The sequence below is a fragment of the Synchiropus splendidus genome, chromosome 4 (assembly GCF_027744825.2).
Source record: "Synchiropus splendidus isolate RoL2022-P1 chromosome 4, RoL_Sspl_1.0, whole genome shotgun sequence".
Classification (NCBI taxonomy): domain Eukaryota; kingdom Metazoa; phylum Chordata; class Actinopteri; order Syngnathiformes; family Callionymidae; genus Synchiropus; species Synchiropus splendidus.
In genome coordinates, this window is record NC_071337.1 from 11,425,340 (window position 1) to 11,449,110 (window position 23,771).

A 23,771-nucleotide genomic window follows, 5' to 3' on the forward strand; every position below is an offset into this window, starting at 1 on the left:
TGTTACTTCATCCTGGTTTTCATTCAAAACCTTTCATCAAGAGCTCATTTCGGTGGATTTTGCAGCAATTTACCACATACTGGGACGGCGAACCTGCCAAACCACAAACCCGTGAACCTAGACATCGACACGGCTTGAGAACATGGTAGAGAGCCGCCAAACATAGAGCGGCCAATAAAGCGCTCCCTTTGAACCCTGAACTTTAGATGGATGAAACCGCGACCTACTTATGATCTATATTTATTATAGTTGGCCTGTTTGGTGTTGGAGATCAAAAGAAAGGTCAGGCTGGGCTCCACCAGGAGAGAATCACAGGGCCGAGATGAACGCGGGTCTCCAGCCTCTCAGGAAGAGGTGCATCTGTGGACTCTTGTTTTTGATCCGTTGTCTTTTGATGTACGGACATTGAATTAATATCACTGCAGACAGGAAGCAGATACAGTTCCGACAGAAATAGCTGAACTGCTCTCTTGTAAAAATGTATTATGGAAACCATTGCTTCCTCACACACTCAAATGTCTTCACAGTAGTTTAAATATTTGACCAATGCCAGTCCAATTTTTTTTTTTTTATTATTAGCTGAGTTCAGGAGAAGTCAACATTGGTGAACATTGTTTTCCTCATAACTTCCCAGATGCAGCGAGCAGTGGATTTGCATTTCCTGTATATCCCATTATAAAATCCAATCCTAGGGACAAAAGTCTTTTAGTGGAGCAGATCTTGTTGTGTCCAGACCAAAAAAGACCAAGTCACCAAACTAGTATGACACGCAAGAGTCACTCTACTGTTGTTGGTCTTGTGATGTTTTCCAAATGCCCGACTGCATTGTAAGTCCTCATGCCCCCTGAACGCCACACTCCAGTGACCACGCTGGGACATGACTCATGGTCTGTCTTTAGTGTACCAGAGTACAGTCAGTGGCGTTCTGGTTGTTGAATAGAAACACCTATTCTGCAACTGTACACATATTTATTCATCTTCTGATCGCTGCACACAGATGTCAATTTAGGAAGGGAGAAGCAGTGAATAAGTTGTGCTCTCTATTGACTTTATTTGGTTATTTTATGAAAATAAATGAGAGAATGGAGGTGTTGCAAGAGCGTGACCGGAAGTGAGTATCTGTGTTCTCATTTTTCGTCTGTTTTACTGAGCTCTCCTCGAAGCCAAGGAACGATGGCCACATCCTGCTGAGCATAAAACCCAATTGAACACTCCCATGATTTGTAACCCACCCTCTCTAAGTGGGTCGGCAAAAAAGAATGAGCAAACAGAGTCGTGAGGAACTGAGAAATGCACTGTTGGCTGCGCCGCTGAAGAGAAGGTTTTACATGTGGCTGCTCAAGTTGAAGCGCAATGTGTACTGATTCAGATTAGGATCCAAAAGAAACGTCAAGTCTTTCTCTTTACGAAGAGTTCTGTGTCTTTCACAGTGGTAATGGGTCTAAAAAAGTTTTCAGGTTAGTCAGAATGACGATGGTTATTGTGTATTATTGGATTACATTTCATTATTTGGATAGTTACCTCTAAAACTAATGAACTGGAGCAATACTTTTCTCTGTGGGTAGCTGACTTGGAGCTTTCCAAACATATTCTCCTCTCTTGTTCTCGTAACCGACCCTCTGGACTGGATATCCTGAATTCCAATCCTGCTCCACTTTATCACTTCCAAACCGCTCTACCCACCATATGTGGCACATTGTTTGTCTTCTGTTCTTGTCCTTTTCAACGGCCTCCTTTGCTTTCCACCTTCTGTTGCCCACTTCTCTGCCACTTCTCCCCTACAACCTCTCCAGCTCTTTGATCCACCCATATTTTCTCTCTCTCTCTCTGGCTCGCCACCCACACTTACTTTGCGTTGAAAGAGGGAGCGAGAAATTAGAGAGGAGGAGTGTGATCTATAAATACAAAAAAGGGCTAAGCTCAGACTGTCAGCGAGCTCGGATTCGGTTTTAAATACTCGGCCAACGAAACAGATTGTGTCAGATGTTCATTAAGCCGTTTCAACTTCTGAGGTCCTTTCTTTTCAAACGGAGAAGTTTGTTAAAGTAGGGCCAAGAATAATGTTATAAATATTATCTAAGGAGATATGAGGACACTTACTGCAGTTCGTGAGGTAAGATCTAAGTATCTTGTTAAGAAAGGTAGTAACTCACTGATCATTTAAAGTTTATATTTTCTAATGAGTCTGATGAAGTCCTGAAAACTTTAAGTTGACTTGGGTCAAGCTTAAAATGTTAGGTGCTCCTCATGGAACAGTCCTCGCTCCCTTCATTTCCCCCCTCTATTCCTGCACAACACCACTGACTGATACCTTCAGAGGAGCTCTGATCACTGTGCAGTTGTCTCCAACCATCTTGACTATGAAGAACAATGGCCTCCGAACTCCAGCTGGCAAACAGTGTTTATGCACTTGCCACATATGATGGCAGTAATGTGTCACTGAATCGACGTGACAGCTGCAAATTTGTGATAGTTGCCAAATATGTAGAAGTTCTTGAAAAGAATAAAATATTTAAAAAAAAATGGATGCTGCCTCAAAAGTAAAAAGTTAGTTTATTTATGAATAAGAAAATATTTTATGATATTTACACTTTGTTTAATTATATTTATTTTATTCAGAATTTTATTCATGACATACAGCTTTTCCAGTTTTGAAGTTTACATTAAATGCATTTTTTTCCTTTTTTTCTTTAGTAAATTTGATGAAAATGACTTGCACCTGCTCTTGCTGCTGGTTGGAATTTTCGACAAGAAATATCTTTGCCCTGATCACATGGTTTCATATCACTTCACAAGGTTTGTTTACACGTATGGTTGTTGAACACAAATGAAATCAGTAATTTTGAAATCATAAATCAGTCATCGCAGTAAGGAATCAGTTCTATTCCTTGACCCATTTGTTCTGGAAAAGGTGAAGAACCCCTGTTCTAGCTTCCCCCCACCTGATCACGCCTGACTCAATAACTGTGGAGTCTTGGACTTATCATTTTATAGATCACCTTTCCATATTATTTTTTTTTTCCAATTCTGGGGCTCACACTGATAACCATCACACAGATATTGAAACTTGAAACACAATTTAAGAGATGGACAGATCATTTATCCGGTTGAAGGCGCCATCCGAAATGCTATCATAGCACCAAACATATAGCATCACTCCTTACTTTCTTCTTCATCTTGACGTTCTTAAAGATGGCGTGCACCCTCCAGGTCTTGGCGAACATGGCACCAAAAGCTGTGGTGTAACCGACGATGAGGATCCACGTCCGAACCTGTTAGAGCAGCACGAACACACAATATAACACTGTCACATTTTAATCTGGTGATCAAGGACGGTGACAACAACTGACGGGACACAGCTATTTGCATTTTCCGAAGACGCTCACTTAAAGTAGCATCGTGAAGCGCTCTAAAAATATAGAGCTGTCAGGTTTACTTCTTTGCTCTTCGCGCTGAGCTGCTGGAGAATGTCCTGGGCCACGGAAGCTGTCACACTCAAGAGAACATTTTATCCTAATTAAAAAAATAGACCACCTACTGATCGAGCACAAAAGATGTTTTTCTCGCTTCAGCAGCTTGGGAATTGAAAAAGGGCCTTAAGATAGCACAAACGTGCGCAGGATTCATGTGTTGGTTTTCATCATATGAGGACACCGCCACAAGACTTTCCTCCTCGTGTGTATGAAATCATCAGGTAATGAGTTCACATGCACAGAAACAATTCATGTTTTCACCGCAACGGCTGCATAAATCAGATCTTCACTTTCTGAGGATGCAGAAACTTGCCAACTTCAGACAGGTGTACAGGTCAGATTCCACTAGTCCAGTGATTCTTAACCACAGGGCTGAGGCCAATGGTTGAGCCGCTAGAAGTTTTTTGTTTACACGTCTGGGCCGTGAGACATTCAGTTTAAATACATTAGCCACATATGGTGGCAGTAGTGAGTCACTGAATTGACTTGACAGTTGCAAATCTGTGATAGTTACCAACTATGGAAAGAAAGTGATGGCGCCCCCCCAACAGTAAAAACTGTTCATGAAAGCACCTGTTGGAGCAGTTTTTTAAATGAATTAGATCATTTTATGGATTATACATTTCATTTACACTTTTCTTTACAGTTTATTTATGAAAAAATATTGTATATATATTTAAACATTTTATGATTTTATTGTATTCAGAATTGTATTCATGATGTACAGCTTTTTCAATTTTCTCAACAGTTTGCATCAAGTGTATTTTTTCTTCTTTAGTAAATTTGATGAACAATGACTTGCACCTGGTCCTGCTGCTGGTTGGACTTTTCCATGACAAATATCTTTGTGCTGACCACATGGTTTCATGTCATTTCACATGTTTTTGGTTTGTTTACGTGTATGGTTATTGAAAACAAATAAAGTCAGAAATCAGTAATGACAATGATGAATCAGTTCTATTCCGTCAATGGGCCCCAGACCCATTTGTTCGGTAAAAGGTGGGCCCCGAGATGAGAAAGGCTAAGAACCTCCGTTCTAGTCTACCTCAGCTTGGAGGTATGGAACATTCATTTTCTCGCTGCAGCAGTTTTGGGCCGGTGATGGCAGTATGTGACGTGCACGGTCCAACGTCACTCTGGGGAAGTTTGGTCTGTGGTTGTCACTGTGATCAGAAACTCTCTCATTAATCGGGCTGGACGCAAAGTCACACGGTGGCGCTACCTGGGGGCCAAAGACTAATGTGCAGCGTGCAGGCTCCAAATCCAGGGAGAGCCATTCTATCAGAGCACGGTATATTCTGTAATTGCACTTCAGCCTGGATTCAACTTCATTATCAAGCTATTCATTGAAATAGATTCTGCATATGAAAAATTGAATCCTTCAGATATGTCGCTAAAAGGCAAACAGCACGATACCTGATGCAACTTTTCATGACAAAAAGAATAGTAGTTGTACTGTCATGAAGGAAACTTTTTATGTTAATGGTACAAGGTAAATTCTGAGGTATGAAGTAGTAGAAATTGAATTAAGTTTGAAAAAAATTAAGCTTCAAAGTCAATCATTACCTGGCATTCTTAATAGTTCAATTATTTTTCATACAGCAGGTTGAGTCATATATAAATTAAAAGTAAAAAGGTCTTCGTGAACACGTTCAAAATCAGATTTTAAATCAGTAAACCAGCAGCAACTGTGAACAACGGTTCACAAGTTAGAAAAAGGTGGATAGGCTTAAAAGGAGATACAAGTAGTATCCGCGTTATGACTGGGATCGGTTCCGACCAACCGGTCGTAAGTCGGATTGGACGTAAATCGAATGCCATTCAAAATAGCCGATGCGAGGGTTATAGCTACTACTGTAGTGGTAGATGGCTGTGTGAGAGTGAGATGCTGGGACACTGTGCTGCAGTAACTGTCGTACGCGATGCCAGGCTGCTACATGCTGCGGTGCCAGACATTGAATTAAAAAAACAAAACAAAAAAGCATCTGCTGGCCGTGGTCTTAAGTACGGGTGGACGCAAGTCGAGCAGGTCGTAAGTCAGATGTTAGTTGTATATGTAAACAAATAAGCAAAAATCCAAACTTTATCCATCAGTGTTAACTTATATTTTGGTTGATGTTTTCTGTTTTACAGAATTTTGTCGATGTGACGTTCCCATAACAGTCCTTTATAAATTAAATTGTCATTGTAAATGGTTGGCTTACTAAAGCAGAACAATAGAAATATGTTCACTAGCTGCTGATGTGCAGTGTTTTGTTTGAATTTAGGATTGGACAAGGTGAAAAATGTATTTTATGAAGGTAAAATCTTATGAACACAAACACATTATAGCTGAGTTTACTGGTCTTGTTAATTTAAGTAGGAAAAATTACATTGTTTAAATGGCACTGAATGGCAAGACATTCTCTTGTTTAAATAAGTTTGTTTTCTTGCTATGACTTGGGTCTTTTATGAGCAAAGGATGCATCTATCAAATTATTTGGGGTGAAATTATGAGCCACTGCATCCATGACAAATGACACATTTCAGTCTCCGGAGGCTCTGAGGGGTCAGCAGGGAACTCACAGTGCAGAGCGTCTCAAACTCTTTGTCAGAGACGAAGCCTCCGTCCAGGCCGAACAGGAAGATGGAGGCGTAGGACAGCATGCCTCCGAGGATGATCAGGTTGTTCATGTAGGGACTGGACATCTTGATCAGCCTGGAGGACAGACAAGAGCATCCAATCGGAAACTCAGTCAGTCCAAATACTGCTCCAGATGAATCTCTTTGTTGGACAGTCACCTGTGATTTCGGTTCTTAATGTTGAAGAAGAGGAAGGCCCCGGCCATCAGCATGCCCAGTATGGTGATGGTGGACAGGATGCTGTACAGGGGGACGTTGATGTGCCGACGCTGCAGGCGCACAAACGTGCGATCTTTGGGGGGTTCCACGCCTGAGAGGAAGCAGAGTCAAAACCCTGACACACGCTAAGAAGCGGACATATTTGAGTTCCCGAACATGGGGATACAGCAGAAGGTGTCATCAGCAAATAAAAGCCGCAGGTGAAAATCTAATATGCAGATGCTGAAGTTGATGTGTCTCAAATTGAAAACACTTTACTGAAGCTAATGATCAGTAATAACACTGAAGATTGGCCTACGGACAAAAGTGGCATTAAACGTATTATCTTATTTGCAGCAGAGCCACTTCTCTGACTGTTCTTCTTTCAGCAATGTTTCCTGCTTCTCAAGACTTGCTGCCCCTGATGGTCCAGTTATTGTGGCCAGAGTCAGCACCTCCATATCTCCATTTTATTTCTCTCCTGTCAGTGGGCTGATCGATCACAACAGAAGCGGCTCTCACGTCTCCGCTTACTGTGGTCAGGGAAGCGTTTGAGATGGTGCGGTGGTGGAGTCTCTCCATATGGGCGGGACTGAGTAGTTAGAGACTGAGCGAGAGGGTGGGGCAGGTCCAGGGGAATCTCCAAGGGGAGGGAACACATTACAGCATGTCGACTCAAATAGAAGAGGACATTTTTAAACTCGGAGGGATAAGGAAAAGACGAAATTTGGGGACAGAAAATAAACATTAACTATTTTTACTCAACTATTACAATATCGTATATAATACCTTCTTTTTTTGTAGATGCAGCTTAATAGGAGACACAATTCTATTCTTTGAAAACACTATTTAACAGGTGTATTGTCTCAATGTAGCGGGGATAAACCTAAAAAAGGAGGTTAAAAGAATTGTTACCACACTCCTGGCCATCACTACGTATAGCATTTTTCATCACATTTTTAAATTGAATGCCACAATTGTATTTATTTTACACCCTCATTCTGTATTAAAAAATAATGAAAGTAATATAAATTAATGAAAAAGCAACAACAAAAACTATTTTAATTCTGTCCATAAAGTAATCTCTGGTATTTTCCTGTCACATGTATCTTTTTTCATAAAGATCCATCTCTTTCGTTGTAATCTTTTACATTCCATTTCAGAAAAATTACACGCTTCCAGCACATTATGCAAAAGATAAAAGCATCAAAGAGAAGAGAAGGCTCAGCAAAATGCCTTTAACTCCACATCGCACAAACAAAATTGCATTTCAGCTTTGACTTGAGGATGATAAATCAGGATTTGAACAGAATCCCTGTTCTTGTTTTCATGTACTTTAGGGAAGCATCCTAAAATACAGAGGCACAAATACTTGTCACATTTTTGCAATATAGTTTATGTTTTAGATTATATACTTTTTAAAAAATGGTCCATCGAGAGGCACAATCTCTCTCCATCCAGGGTGAATATCACACACACACACACACACACACACACACACACACACACACACACACACACACACACACACACACGCGAGTGATTCTGTTTGTACCTTGAAACCTGATGGAGTTATTGATGAGGTCTAGCACATCTGCGATGGCGTTGTACTCTCCCACCTTCACCTCCCGGCCCTCTGTTGAGAAGAAGGTATCATGTATGTTGCACTGAATTCTTGCACTGAAAAGTGACCAAAACCAGTCGCAAGGTTGACATTCGGAGAAGGTGGAACTGAGGATTAAATTAGCATATTGGTACTTTAACAACGTGGCGACCAACGCGTGCTCATCTTGTAATGCTGGATACAGGTGGATTTTCAGCCGAATTGAGTTACTGTTGTTTGTTTCATACTCTCTTCTCTATTGGATTAAACCTCAAATCGTAACAAAACCCAGACATAAAAATTACACCGCGCTTGTTAGAGCCAACTTCCAATAATCACGACAAGGACACTTTCCTTCACATGACGCAGGAAAAAAAAAAGTAATAAACAACCAAATCTTGTTAAAAAAGACTGCAATGAGCATTATCGCTCCCTTTTCCAGCCCAGACCGAGCGAGCGAGCGCAGTCTGCTGCATCAAGAAGGCAATTTTAGATTATAGCATATCCTTTTTTAGGAACAGCGATGCGTCCCCTTGGTGCGACACTGCAGCAGGTACGACCTTGTCCAATAAACAGGCGGCTATTATTCCTGAGCGCTCCTCACTCTGACTGTTCAACAGGGACCAGCAACAGAAGTGAAACATTATTCTGATTTGGTTGGACAGACACCAGAAAAGTTTCTGTCACAATGACATTTTGGGTCGCAGAGTTTTGTGACTGTGAGTAGTGCGTCGGAAAACTGAAGAGCTGAAATGACACTCTCAGAGGTTCTAAAGTCTCTGCATGGATGACCACATCAAAAGATGGAAGAAACAAGGTAGATAAATGAGCCAGTCTTAAATGCAGCATATGTACAGTAAATATCTCAAATGTTAGTTCCTGAAGTGGAAGAGGAAATCACACCTAAAGTCTTTCAATAAAGTGTTGCTATGAGAGCAACCTTCAACGCAGATGTATTCTAAAATACTGTACTTTCCTCATCCAGCACCAACCTTTGTTTCAAGTGAAGCAACAAAATACTGCAGCCTGAAGGCATCTGTGGTTTACTATTGCTAAAAGGTTTTTGTGACTTAAGTGATGTAATAGTATATAGGATCATTTTCACGTATGAATTTTACATTCTTCTTTGTTTAGGCCAAAAGGAAAGCTATCGCTATCTGCCACACAGACTCTGAACTCAGTGGGTCCGTTATCATGATCAAGGCCTCTGGCAGCGAAACGTCTCTCATCCCCATGAGACTCATCCAGGCCTCTTACTGAGAACGTCTGACAGGTTAAAGTGAAGCATCTTAGTCTAAGAACAGATGAAAGGGTCGTATGCAGGATCACAGCCTCTTTAAATATTCTAGATGGGGATGTCTGCGCGCTTCTGCTTTGACATATTGACAATAAGTGACACAGAAATGATGGAGAGGAAGGAAAAGAGGAGGAAAGAGGTTATTGTACAATGCCGATAGACAAAGTAGGTAGACATTTTAAAGCTGCAAGCGTCGTGATATATGGTGTCATATTAGCATATTTGGGTAATGCGTCATTTTTGGAGCCACCGTAGCCGTTCAAGAATAGCTATTTAAGTAACAGCAGAAGTTCATTCTTCAAGTTAGAGGGCTGAAATAAGAGTCATAAATGTGTACATAATTTAGATGACAATAAATAAAACATAAGGAGAAATCAAGCCGTGGCTAGTGAAGATTCTGACGCTCAGGTCAGGCAAGTGCTTCCTTCCATTTTTAAGCTCATTGAATTGGTGAAGGATTTAAAAATGGAAGTGATTTTTTAAAAAAAGCATCAAGACAGCAAAACTAGCATCTTTTATATGTATTTTTTTTACTTGCTTCTATATAAAAACATGTACGTCGCTTATATTCTTCAAAACATATATCTAACCACTGACGAAACGCGTTCTGCTTTGCCATCAGGACTGAGGCTGAAAACAAAGAGGCGAACGCACCACAGCATGTACACGTGCACAGGAATTGTCCTGTCGTTAGCCATCAGATGGAAAGAACAACTCTCACACCGAGCGTGATTTGAGCAGCCAGAGGGAAGAAGCGCTCTGCAGCGAGGGAGATAAGCAGAGAGTGCTGAGCGGCTGCGTGCAGCATGACATCTGGGAGCCTTGGAGCTGGGAATTCCCCGCACATAGATGCAATCTGAGGGTTCTTCTGCTACGTGGGGTCAGCAATAAACTCAATATAACACTACACAGAACAAATGTTCTTTGTCCACGTGAGTCTTATAGCTGCAGAGGACATTCATCTGATAAAGCAGCAGCAGCAGTCCAACTATTTTTATATTGACTAGTTTGTGCAGCTGACAAACACGTGACTTCATCCTGGCGAATCCTGTCCATAAATAACAGGATTTTGAAAGATGTCAGTTGGATGACAAAACGTTCGACAGGAGAGTCCCTGGTGCCTTTTAACTGTTCTCATTATAAGCGATTCACACAACAAGCGACGTCAACATCTTTGATCATGCAATTTCATTACAGTTGTAATTCTGAATGACATAACAGTAAACTGTCATGATTTAAATTTAAATGGCCTTTATTCATAGCATTATATGGAAGCCCATTTCCGCCAGGTAAAAAAAAAAAAAAACTTGGAGAAAACCAAGCAAAAAATTTGTTCTTTTTTTTTTTTGCTTGGTGATTTTTATTTATTTATTTATTTATTTATTTATTTTTTTGCTTGGTGATTTTTATTTATTATTATTATTTTATTTATTTATTTATTTTTTTGCTTGGTAATTATTATTTTTTTGGCTTGGTGATTTGTTTTTTCCTGGTGATATTTTTTTTCCTGATGATTTTTATTTTTTATTTATTTATTTTTTTGCTTGGTGATTTTATTTTCTCCCACATTGCAAGAATGTACTTCAAGTGGTGATTAAAAAAAAAAAAAAAAAAAAAAAAAAAAAAAAAAGATTGCGTTTAGGTACTGTGGGGAAAAACGTACTCCCTATTAGTAAAACATTCATTACTGTCACTTGTATATTGATATTAATGTCAAATTACTCCAAACATTTGTCTGATTAACGAAATATAAAATATGTATGTCAATTTCACCTGAAATCCAGTGAATTGCAACCAGAAAACAAGAACAAGACTATCAACGAGAAGAAATGCACATTTCCATGAACGCATCGCAAATGCACAGAGCACAACAACAGTTACGGTGATACAGACCACTTAAATTGAAATGGATACCAAAGGTGAATAAAAATGCTTCATGTCAACATGTCCAGGGGAATGAAACATCAAAAAAAAAAAAAAATCACCAAGCCCAAAAAATAAATAAATAAATAATCACCAAACAAAAAAAAGAATTTTTTGCTTGGTTTTCTACGAGTTTTTTTTTTTTTTACCTGGTGGAAATGGGCTTCCATAGTATTAGAGTAGAGCTGAGTATCTAACTTGCGACAAGTTACTCGCACATTTTTGTATCTGTTCTCTATGCAACTGAAAGGAAGCTAACACAATATCTGTTGTGCTGAGTTGTTGTAGTAAAAAAAAATGTTTGCATGAAGAAAACATTATTGGCCACTACTTTTTCCTTTAAGTTACATTTAGAACAAAAATGTGTGACTTATTTGCCATAAATCGTGAGTTAAGTTTAGTGCGATTAATTCAGAGTGATTTTTTTATCGATTGACCGCCTGAGTTTTCAGTGCACGTTACTGTGAACGTATACAGTTTTGTGTACATCACGCTCTGAATGAATTAATGTCTGTTTACTTGATGCATAGACCAAAATGACGTTCTTGTTGAATTATTTGGGACTCTCAGTGCAATGTCAGTATTCACTATAATTAAAGGATCTGTTTCAATTTCTGTTCTTAAAAATAATGCAATGGTCTGCAAAAAGAAAAAAAAGAATATTGATCAATGTGATTCTCAGTGTGACAAACACTTCCTTCACAAAGTTCAAGAGTGACCGATCGACCCAATTTCCAAATTCTTGATAAACTTCCTTTTGAAGCCTGTCATGAGTAAGAGTTTAAAAACAGCTCTGCGGAGCACAACAGTAAGCTTCTGTCACTGTCAGCCTCTTGTTTCATGGCATCGACGTCATCTGCTGTTAAACCCTTTTGGCCTGGGTTTCCAGTTTTGCAATAATCCCGCCAAATTTTCCAAACAACCGACGGGTTATTGAGCAAATCTGCACACTGGTTTGGTCGGGTGCAGACTGATTAAATGAGCAACAGGGTTTGTCAATTTACCAAGAATAATGAATTCTGCATGTGAATGAAGTCGGACGCAGCAGGAAGCTTAAGAGAAGTTGCTGGTAGAAGAAGGACAAACCTTGAAATTGGTTGAATTTGATCGTTCCCATCCTCTCACCATTCCGAAACATGACTTGGCCCTGAGAAAAGAAATAACAGTGAGTTACTAAACAAATCATAAAAGGTCCGACGTCTCAGACAGCTGCTTATGGATAAAAAACAATGCTGGATCCATTTATGGCACTTTCTCTGTCAAGAACTCACACAGGACTCTTAAATGAGTCGTTCTATTGACCCCAACATATAAATGGAAGTGCAGTGAGTGAAAAACACAATATAAACTACACAGCGTTTTGAAGTTTTTCCTCAGACAGAACTTTACAGGTGGACTGTGGCTTACAAAATCCTTCAGTATTTGGTTCAGTTGGGAAGCACAAACCATCTAAATCTGCTCTTTACATGAAGCAGCAGGGGTAAGTAAAGTCAGGAAATAACCTCCTGAGAAACTGCCTTCAGTTGTTCTCGGGGAATACAGATGCATTCCAGGCTCAACCAGGAGACGTGATCTCTCCAGCGAGTCTTGGTTTGCCTGAGGGCATCGGTCCAGCTGGACATGTCCGGAATGCCTTACTAGGGAGGCTTCCAAGAGGCGTCCTGACAAGACACCCAAGACACCTCAGCTGGCCTCCACACAGCCTCTCTTGGATGGCGATTCTTCCAACCCCATCCGCCACACTGCATCAGTGAATGGATTTGAAATATGATTCAAGGCTCATTTCATGGATGGATGGGTGGATAGATAGATAGATAGATAGATACATAGATAGATAGATAGATAAATAGATGGATAGACAGACACATAGATAGATAGATAGATAGATAGATAGATAGATAGATAGATAGATAGATAGACAGACAGACAGACAGATAGATAGATAGATAGATAGAGATAGATAGATAGATAGATAGATAGATAGATAGATAGACAGACAGACAGACAGACAGACAGACAGATAGACAGACAGACAGACAGACAGACAGACAGATAGACAGACAGACAGACAGACAGACAGACAGACAGACAGACAGACAGACAGACAGACAGACAGACAGATAGATAGATAGATAGATAGATAGATAGATAGATAGATAGATAGATAGATAGATAGATATTTTTTATTGACAGCTGGGATGGACAGCTCCATATGGACAAGCCATTCAAAGTCAGAAAGTTTTGGGTAAACAAAGAAAGTGTTGACAATAGGAGGGAGAGGCAGATCAAACTCTCTTTGGTGTCTTTCAAATGTTCTCTATTCTTGGATGTCCGTTATTGCTTCCTCTTCATCGAACAAGATGCCTCAATTAAATGAGTCCACCATCTGCTTGGAGAGCTCTTCATTACACATTTAACTGAGTTTGCTTGTGACTGGCTGGATAACTAACAGGTGAGCACCAGCATGACAGAGAAAGAGAGAGGGAAAGATCACTCAATAGATTGAAGAAGCGACCAGCGAGTGCTCAGGGCATTTGGATTTCTTCAAAATGGGGGGGAAAAAAATACAGTCGCATCCGGGCAATAGAGAAAAAGTCCTTGAACCAATTTTGCTGGAAAATCACAGGAAGCTTTGAAGTAGCAAAGTGGGATCCCACCCCTCTGTTTCAATTACAGTCTTTGTGTGGCACTTTTCTTTTATGTTTGCCTGAACATGAACGCACTTCAGAGGTTATAGGTTGAAGCTCTGGTGCTTTGGAAAATGTAGGTGACAAAGCAGACCAAAGTCCTTTTCAGACAAGCAAAGCAATGTTTTCCCACCAATCGAGGAGTAGAGCTAAAGGACAAAGTTGTTTGACTTGTGGATACTAAGCACTTTGTCCAGTGTCAGTCTCGGTGTAGGTCACAGAGAGCCTCGGGGTCCGTGCATTTTGGCTCCACTGAGTGATGACGTCACACAAAAAATATTATTATTATCATTATTATTAGGGCTGTCAATAGATTGAAGTGTTTAAGTCAAGTAACTAACTGTTCTGTAAATAATGTTGTTGATGGTATTGTTGTAGTAAACATGTTAGAATTAAGCATTAAAGGGCCACTCTTGTGTTGGTAAAAGCCTCCTGTGAGTTACATTTAGAACAGATACAAAATGTAACATTAAATTCCCATTAATCACGACTTAACTCAGCTTTAGTGCGATTCAATAAGATAAAAAATTGTAACCTGTTGAAAGCACTCATTGTTATTATTATTATTATAATCATTATTATGTTTTTGTTTTATTTTAGTGTAATAAAAAAACACTGTTTTCACACTGACTACTATGGTTCAGACAAAAAACAAAATATTCTATTTTACATGGCTTACGTAGCTCGCGGCGTGCTGCCTCTCCAGTAATGTCACTGCAGAGACCTTCTTGCAAAACGAACCAGGCATAGCTCCAAGTTCCACACAAAATCAGTGTTTACACAAACACAGGTTTTGTCTGGAAAAAAATATAAATAAAAATGAATACATGAATGAAGAAATGCGTCGCATCTCATTGGATTGAACCTTGAGCAGAAGGTAAATCTTAATTTTTTTTAATCATCCAAGACTTAACTGTTAAGAAAAGTTTGTTTTTTTTCTTTTCTACATGGTTGACTATACACAGAATAATGAGCAGCATGCGCTGACCTCGCTGCTCTTATTTAAAGTCCCTTCGCAGCAGAGCCTCTGGTAGAGATCAGTGCCACCAAATTGTGGCTCTGAAGTGAAATGGTGACCACCTATCATGTTGTCAAGCAAGGTGAAAGCACTTGAGTGACACCAGCGTTTGAGTAAACCGCTGAGCCTCATGTGTGACTTCCTCTGGGTTTTCAGGTGGGAACGTATCTGATGAGAATGATTCTGCAGCAGCAGCAGATGTGGACCCGCCGCGTGAGATGACTCACATCGTCTCTCTCCCTCTCTCATGTTAAACACCCCCAGCTCCGGCCGCAGATTAAAAACATGCGTCTTTGCCACTCCCAACAATCGCCTATGTTTCCTCTCTCCCCGTCTGCACCGCGTCCTGCGGTTTTGGAGCCGCTATCTGCAACTTGTTATGCTCCAATGCTTCAGTTCTGCCAGTTAATGTCAAGCTTCTTCTCTGCGGCCTTGACAGCCACTGGATCGATAGTGTGAAGCCCTCGATGATCACTCTCCTGCTGCTGCCACAGCCTCTGACACTGATCCAGCAGCAGGACTGATACCAGCACCGAGTGAGCTGGGTTGGCCCGATGGGATGTGCTGTGTGTGTACACAACAAGAACCTCCGAGATTTGTGACTTGCAGTATGGTGAGGCAGAAAAAGAAAGGGAAGCTTGTGTTTGAATAATGCTTGACCCGGTGGCTGCAGACCCAGGTGATGCAGGATGTCCATCACTGAGATGGAAGCTGCATCATATGTTATACTGAGGAACCAAGTTAGTCTACTTAGAGCAGGTAGGTAAAAACATATATTAAAAGAGCGCCTCTCAAGCATCCTTTGTTACTGATGCCTATGAAAACAAAAGGTGTTGTGAGATTTTATTGTGGCCTTGTAATTTCTTATTATATTATAACCATAAAAATAGAGTAGGCTATAGCAGCGCTACATTTAAAGCCTGCGTCTAAAACACTGACGAAGCAAAACTTCTGAAGGCTAACTGTGAAGATTAAATATGGAGTTAACAATTCATTTATATTAGTGCATCTGTCCAGCAGCACTTGGGGAAAATAAAGTATGGTCTTTCCTATTTCTCCCAAGATCCCATGGAGGAAGCTGCTCACGAGTCCGGAGGAGCATGTTGTCGCCTGCCAGAAGGCAAAAGTTGAGAGTGTTGGTGTCTGAGGTGGTGGAGTCTTTTATGAAGTTGATGCCTCTGCTGAGGTAGCGTGAGGCAAGCCATTTCCTCCAGAGAGGGAAGTGGGCAGCTTGAGATTCTCTCTGCAGCCCGTCTAACTTCTCGCAGCAGAGCGGCTCACACACCACGCAGCTATACAGTTTGTTAGAAGGCTATCTACGGTGGCGCGGTAATGGCTGCCCAAAGAAGAAAAAGAAAGCAAAGACTTAAAGCCTTGAATCCAGCTGGTCTGGTACTTGACCCACACACAGGACCAAATTTGTTCCTGCAGAGACAGCGCCTGGTTGTTTGGGTCACATGGTGCTCATAACTTATGATATACTGTATATTACAGTCAAAACTAAAAAAGAGGCATATTATTATTATTATTATTATTATTATTATTATTATTATTATTATTATTATTATTATTATTATTATTATTATTATTATTATATACTATATTATAGTAGTCGTAGTAGTAGTAGTAGTAGGATTGTATTTTTTGTTCTGATGTCCTACTGTGTTCATTGTGTTGATGCCTTTTCCCGTTGCCAGAAAAATAAAGGCAATTTAATTTAATCCACTACAAGAACATTAAAGAGTGAAAAAATTCAAACCAAACAAAATAGCAAACTACAGTTGAACTTACTTAATGTGGGAGGGTTTTTTATTTGGGAGTTTTGGAAGGGTGTCAACTCTAGAGCACAAATAAACCCAGAAAAACTTTTGATCACTTTTGTAAAACACTACGCAATGAAAATAGTCACCTCAAATTATATCACTACAACATAATAGGGGCAATGTTTCTGCTTCAAGTCTCCAACAAAATGACTGAGCTTGTTGCCATACAACACAACAAAAAGATTTCGGCATCCTCTCGATGACCCGTGACTGTATTTAGGCGAAGAAATACTCTATATCTTGAAGATTGACTGAGATAAAACCGTGCTCCTTACTTGGAATAACATGCCATTTGTTTCTGTGAATAGAATTCCAGGGATTCTAACAAATTCAACACAGAAATTATATTTAACACGTTTGCTTTCAGTTCACTCATCATGGCAACTAGAAAATGTTTGCGTTTTACACAGAAAAGTCGACACACAGATCAGTTGTTGAAGATTCTGCAATGCGTCTGAGAGAAATCTCTGCTGTCTGCTGCCTCTGACCAGGCTGGCTTTACACGCTGAGGTGAAAGAACAAAAATGAAGAATAATAACCCAAAGGAGCTTTCTTCTCTGCAACCCGCACACTGCCCTGTGGCCTCTGCTCAATTCCACCAAGGTCCATCTGCTTACACTCCTGACTCTCTCTTGGTCTTTTGACTTGAGCTGCATTAGCCACTCTATCTTACAGTCTCCATTTACTTTGGGGCGTGTAAACTCCAGCTGCGGTAAGCAGGGCAACACACTCCCTTTCCAACTGTTGGTGTGTGTGTGTGTGTGGTGCCCTTTAAAGATCAAGCTGCTGGTCTTGAAAGCTAAATATTTGCATCCCAATTACAAAGGCAGACCTTCTTATGCATGTAGTGCTACTAAGTGAGTTGGTAGTAAAGTGCCTTTAAAGTTTATCTGGTGCAATGGGAACACAAACACACACTCATCGGCCTTAACATTATGACCACCAGTTGAAAGGGCTTCAGATCATCCAGCAAGACCTTTCTATTCAACACTGACTTTTGACTGGTTTTCTCAGTCTTTGAGGATGACTGAAGAAATGAATGAACACGAACAGATCAGAAATCCCCACCTTGGCATTGCTTTAAGTATTGCTGATCTTACCGTTACGCCGTTGAAGTTGGTCTCATTCATCACGTCCAGGACCATTTTTCCCACTTCTCGGTCGTCCACTGTGAAGTTGTGGTAGGTGTTTTGCCGTTGCTTGATCCGTAATAGATCCATTACCCGGGTCAGTGTTTTAGCGATGACCCAGATCCCATCGTAGGCAAAGCCGTGAAACTTGCTCGGCTCGACACCTTTCTGCTGAAGCTCTCTGCTGTACTCCCTCTCGTACTCCCTCGGGGTCTGGGAACGGGATGCGACAGAGGGTTTGAAGTCACCTATGCCCATGAGTCTTCACAATTACAGTAGACCAGCTCGGAGGATTTTAATAAAATATACAGTCTAATAAGATGCCTCACCCGGCCTGAAATGCCCTTGATCTGTCGAGCGCTGAGCGGCTCAAAGTCCACGCTGATGTATCCCTCCATGGCTGTGAGAAGCTTCTTGGTGGTGCAGTTGGTGGAGTTGGCCTGTTCCCACCAGTTGCCCTGGTACCAGCCGGGTATGATCCACTGATATTTACTGCCAAACATGTTCAGGTTATACGCCTGTCAGAGAACACAGGGATTATCCATGAGTGAGCAGATCGATGAGGAGAGAAATCAAGTTGCTTGACTTGTGCTGGCAAGAAAAATGAAAGTGTCTTACCCAAGTCGCTTAAGGCAACACCATTATCAGGTCACCTGAGCTAAGCAATGCAGCAAGGTTGGTGCCAAACCTCATGTGTTCTCAACTCTGCGCTCACTCAGTCACTCCTGTCAATCTCATCTCCTGTCATATTGCTATTACAGTAAAAATAAATAAATAAATAAACAAATAATGTTTTTTATTTGTCAGTACAGAAGTGAATTGATTTGAAAAGTTAACATTTTGAAGTGAAATGTTTTCTTTGCCCTTATTTATATTCACACTTTTGTGCATATTTAACTCCATATAGACATAAAAATTTGTATATTTATGTCCATATTTCTACCTAACTGTGGCAGTCATGGAATTTCAAGCATTCATGCTATATCAGAGTGATGATCAAATTATTTTCAAGTCTCTCTCATGTACAAACTTTTATGATAAGTGGAATATCAATTATTGTTTTACAGCAGGAAAGGTCTGCACAGTAAATATTTGAAAGTAAAAACTGAGATGAACTGGCAGAGATGTGGTTGACCAACTCACTAAATAATCATCATCTTGGCAGTACTATGAATCGCTACCATTTTAAGGGTCCAAGTCACAAACAAATAAGACACAAAAAATTGCTAAGCAGGAGTGTAATTTACTTACACAACAGAAGACTTTGGCTGCCAGGTTCTCATCAAATTGCCCGATGATGATTCGCACATCATTGTCCTGTAAAAAGACAACATCATAAATGTTGGTACACAACCTTAATTTATTTAAAGATTCAATATGAAGGCTTTGGAAGAAGCTGTGTGAGCGTGGCATGTTTCAGATCTCAGTTTGCTCCTCAGTAATAGAATCCCATGACATTTCTATCAAGTCCTTCTTCACCCTGAATCAGCACTGAAGTCAGTAGAGCCATCAGGGAAAATGTCTATTTGCTTCACGATCGATATCCAGGTTTATGACGCTTCTAGCACATTACACTTTAACAAACTGACAGCATCTGTCATGTTGCACGAGCTGTATTTTCATTATTAGGTCGAGCCCATCAGCGGCAATAAATGTATGAGGCGAACCGATGCCACGGCAATATCACGTCCAAAGTGTCGATCCATTACAAGGATGGCATTTGTGTCACAGGAGCAGTAGCCTATTTGCCGGGCAGGGTGGTCGGCACGCATTTACCAGAGGATTCAGAGCAGAGGGCCCCTCAGCAACATGACAAATAATTTACAGAACCCCAACAATGAAGTGTGTGGCTGTCCATTATATGTGAGAGATGCTGGTGAGCATGCACACAAAACTGAACAGAAACCCAAAGAATCGTCAGGATTACAGACGCAACTTTTGTGACACACGCTTCGCACCAACAGAGCCTAAAAAATGACTGGAACTGAGCAATATGACAGAGGTGTGGCAACACTAGTGGCATAGTGACTTGCCTCATCTACACAAAGGAGGTCAGGGTTTCCCATGGAAAGTCCCTTACTCAGAATGGTAACGGTTCACAGGTCGGCAGTGACCGTGGTGTCTTGTGAGTGTGACGACTGGAGGGGGTGTTTCTAACGTCCAAAAGTCTTCTGTCAGTATTCATTTGGAGATAAATTGTGTGTGTGTGAGACGGTGAGTGGCAAGGGAGGACCATGACTGAGCGCTCCAAGATATTTGCTGGTTCATGTCAGCTAACAACAACGCTAAGATGATGACGGCATTGTTGTGAAGAGACTACAAGTAACATCCTACTTACGGCCTGCTCGACTTACGTCCACCCGTACTTATGACCACAGCCAGCAATATTCAATGTCTGCCACCACAGAACAGCAACACGTACGACAATTATGGCAGCCAGTCATCGTCACGTACGACAGTTACAGCAGCACAGCATCCCTGCATCTCACTCTCACACAGCCATCTACCACTACAGTAGCACCTATAACCGTCTTGTCGGCCATTTTGAATGGCATTCGATTTACAACCGGTTGGTTGGAACCGATCCCGGTTGTTCTTGACAAGACAGTGCCATGGGAAACGCTGGCGTTTTTGGCTCGATACACAGCATGCAAAAGCTAATACACTTAAGAAATGCAAATTCCTCCCAAAACACCTTCCTTTAAAGCTACTAAACAATGTCATTTGATAAAGGTCAATAGTGGTTGGGTCGTAAACCAAAAGCTGTGCGGCTATTCCTGGGCAAAAAGCAATCATCTGGTTTTGCTTTATAATGTTACTCAGTTCTGTTGTTAAGTCATGTTCGAACAGCTTTTTTCTTATCTAATTTACATTTAAATAGCATCAATTATTGTGACGTCATTGCGATGAGAGATGTTTGAGTATCACTGCAGTCCATGTTTGGTTCAAACAGCAACACAGTGACCCCTCTGGACAGCCCACCTGTCTATACCCACGATCACTTAAACACTCCAACAAACTTATAGTTTGTATACTAGTTATTAGGTGTATAAACTAATAAGCTGATGCAGAGACAAGCAGCTCCCTTATTCGTGCATTCACCATTAATCTTCATATGTACAGTATGTACATAGACTGGTCTGATGAAAAAAAAACAAACAAAAAAAAAAAAAACACTTGTTGAGTTTAATCACACAAAGCACAGCAAATTGATGAAAACGTTTTGGTCAATGTCAATGAACGGTTTGTTTGTAGGTCCAAGACTGTGGGGCAAAACACCAAGGCACGCAAATCCTACATTAATACAAAGACCTGGTGCAGGACAAACAGCCTGCCTACTTAAAAGCAACTTGATCTAAAAGACTAGTGACACAGCAGGCTTCTTACTTATGAATGAGTTTATACTTGCTGCAGCTTGTAGAGTCGTACTGGTTAAAGATTTAATGATAGCAAAGTTTGCAACGAATCATTCGTAAGTTCAGGTAGCAGCGGCACACACTTTTATCAATCAAGTATTAGATAGGACAATTGAGGATTATGCTGGAACAGAAGCACAGTTCCTCATGGCCCCATAACTGTGCGACTGCTATGGAAACCATTTGTGCGGATCTGTAATCCCAAAATTCAATGCTCTTTCCAAGACTCTAAGAGAAAACATTTTATCTGCTCTCAAATCGTCTGCAGTCAAATTGAACAAGTGGCACCTCTCTCTGCGTTGCAGTGACCTCCAGGACAACGGCATCTTTTGAGTTGCTCCTGAACACTTGCAGTTCCTCTAATATGTGTTACTTTTAGTCAGTGTTATGGAGGTGGGACTTACTTCGTATGCTCTGAAGTTTATTGAACATTTCTGCCGGTGTGTGTGAGGTGGTTGCCTCATGGTTGTCTCCATGTGATGCACCGGTGCGTTACATTACGCCCAAGGTGTCTCATACCCTTTGTAGCTGGGATGGGTTTTGACACCTTATGAGACTGTTAATGGAAAACTGTAAGTGGAGGATAGTGAATCAATAAATGTTGCAAATAATCTCCACCATTTAGAATTCAAGGTCACTGTGGAGAATGGTGTCAAATATGCTATACAGGCCTCCGGCGGCAGAAGCATGGGGCATTTCTTTCCTGCAGAATCTATGTATAAAACGCAGGGAATCTCATAAAACCAGAAGGCTTTGTCTATCTTTTATTCTGGATGCTGACAAACATTACGAATACATGAGGCGCTCCTTCCCCAGGCTATCAGCCATATGCTGTGTGTTCACAGATCAGAAGGGACAACCAGTCACTGTCATCTAAAGTCCAATTCCTGGAGGCGCTACCCACTGAAGTACCCAAAAGACTTGGAGGAGTTGTTCTGAATAGATTATAGGCTCACTCAGATTGATGAATGGGGTTAATAAAATAGGCGTGCTGTATAACTTGTGACAGAATACCTTAAAGCCGACGGCGGAACGATGAATTACAAATAACCCCATATAACACCCACCAACAAACACACACTGAACACACAACAATTTACTCAACTGCTTGGTAATAACTTGCTCAGAAATACTCGAGGAAGCTTCTCTGCAAAGGCAACTTCGTGCCTGCCTGCCTGTCGTTTCAGAATATAACAGAAGCGGGGGATCTATTTGAGGATCACACCGTGACGCTGCGCCCCTGATTTCCACCTCCCGCACAAGCATGCACACGCAGACGAAAGAATTCACCATCTATGTCAGGCTGTTTGGATCACTGGATTACACAAGCGTTGGAAAGCACAGCTGTAGGTTAAAGCTGCATGAGGGTTCCCGCCCAGCCCGACCGTACGTGTTGTACGGCTTTTTAGAAGAGCAATTTGCATATTCAAAGCTGATCATGGAAGCATGGCGTCAGCTTAAACTGCGAGCCATCAACATTAAACATACATTCTCCAAAGAGCTTAGTTTTCTGCTCTGCTCTTCATTTTTTTTCTGCAGTACATTTCACGTGAAGCTTAGCATGCGCATGCTTCATGGCTGCCTCATTCAGTAATGTTTAACGTTGGTAACATTTGGATAGCTTTTGATTTTGTTAAGAATGAATCAGAAACGATGAACGATTCATTTAAAAATGAACAGCTTTTGAAGACATGGATTCTCAGAAGTAGTGTTGTAGTCGCAAGCACACTGAAACTATGAAACCCTGTGACCGAGTCAGACCAATGAAGAGCAAGACAAAGAATGAGACTAAATAGAATATAGAACAAACTACTCGTCCGCTCTATTAATAGCATTTCGATCTTGATTTATTTTGAAAAAAATACTAGTGCAGGGGTGGCCAACCATTTTTTTAAAAAAATAATACATTTTACCACGATGCTCAGATAGAAATGTGCACAACATTTATTTCATTTATATAGATTTTTACGTTGCTCATGCCACCAATAACATGACCCTGGTCTGTGTATGTGAGCGACGCTGTAGACTGGAGCATCTCATCTCAACTCTTCGCTCCACTGAATTCAACAGACTTCACGGTGATCAACAATGAATAATACGTGAAACACAAGACATACATTTAGTTTAGGTCATGACAAAATGACACGCAGGACAAAGTCATGTTAAATCCTGGCTCTGATGACGATCCAAGTCTGAGGACTGCGACTTTCTATTGAATGAGGGGGCTTGGCGCTCATGCGGTGAGGCGAAATGTGATTCAAAGTCTTCGACAAATATCTTGAAACTTTACTGGAAACGCTCTTACTTCTCCGACTAATTTTCGTTGCTCATGTGGTGAAGAGCCGCATGTAACTGGGCAAAGAGCATGTGGCTCGGGAGTAAAGCAGAGTATATCGAGTAAAAATCGGTGTATACCTTTAGAACATTCTAAATAATGGCACTATTTCGAAGCCCATGATAGCAGCCCCCCCCCCACACACAAAATGATGTGTAAACTCCCGAAATGAATATTCATTGCAGCGTGCGTACTCTCAATTCTGACCTTTGAACCTGTTTTTTTGCATGAACAAAAAAGTTTTGT

At 40.8% G+C, this 23,771-nt stretch overlaps 1 protein-coding gene across 1 annotated transcript in view; it reads right to left on the bottom strand.

The window, feature by feature from the left end:
- The window catches only part of gabbr2 (gamma-aminobutyric acid (GABA) B receptor, 2), a 171,517-nt gene that overhangs the window by 45,566 nt on the left and 102,180 nt on the right, over nt 1–23,771 (bottom strand). Inside the window, exons 5-12 of the mRNA XM_053864134.1 lie at nt 19,026–19,091; nt 18,104–18,292; nt 17,745–17,987; nt 12,203–12,263; nt 7,849–7,929; nt 6,255–6,405; nt 6,039–6,171; nt 3,165–3,272 (exon numbers count right to left, since the gene is read on the bottom strand). Coding sequence (XP_053720109.1) covers nt 3,165–3,272; nt 6,039–6,171; nt 6,255–6,405; nt 7,849–7,929; nt 12,203–12,263; nt 17,745–17,987; nt 18,104–18,292; nt 19,026–19,091 — 1,032 coding nt within the window. The remainder of the gene's footprint in view (nt 1–3,164; nt 3,273–6,038; nt 6,172–6,254; nt 6,406–7,848; nt 7,930–12,202; nt 12,264–17,744; nt 17,988–18,103; nt 18,293–19,025; nt 19,092–23,771) is intronic.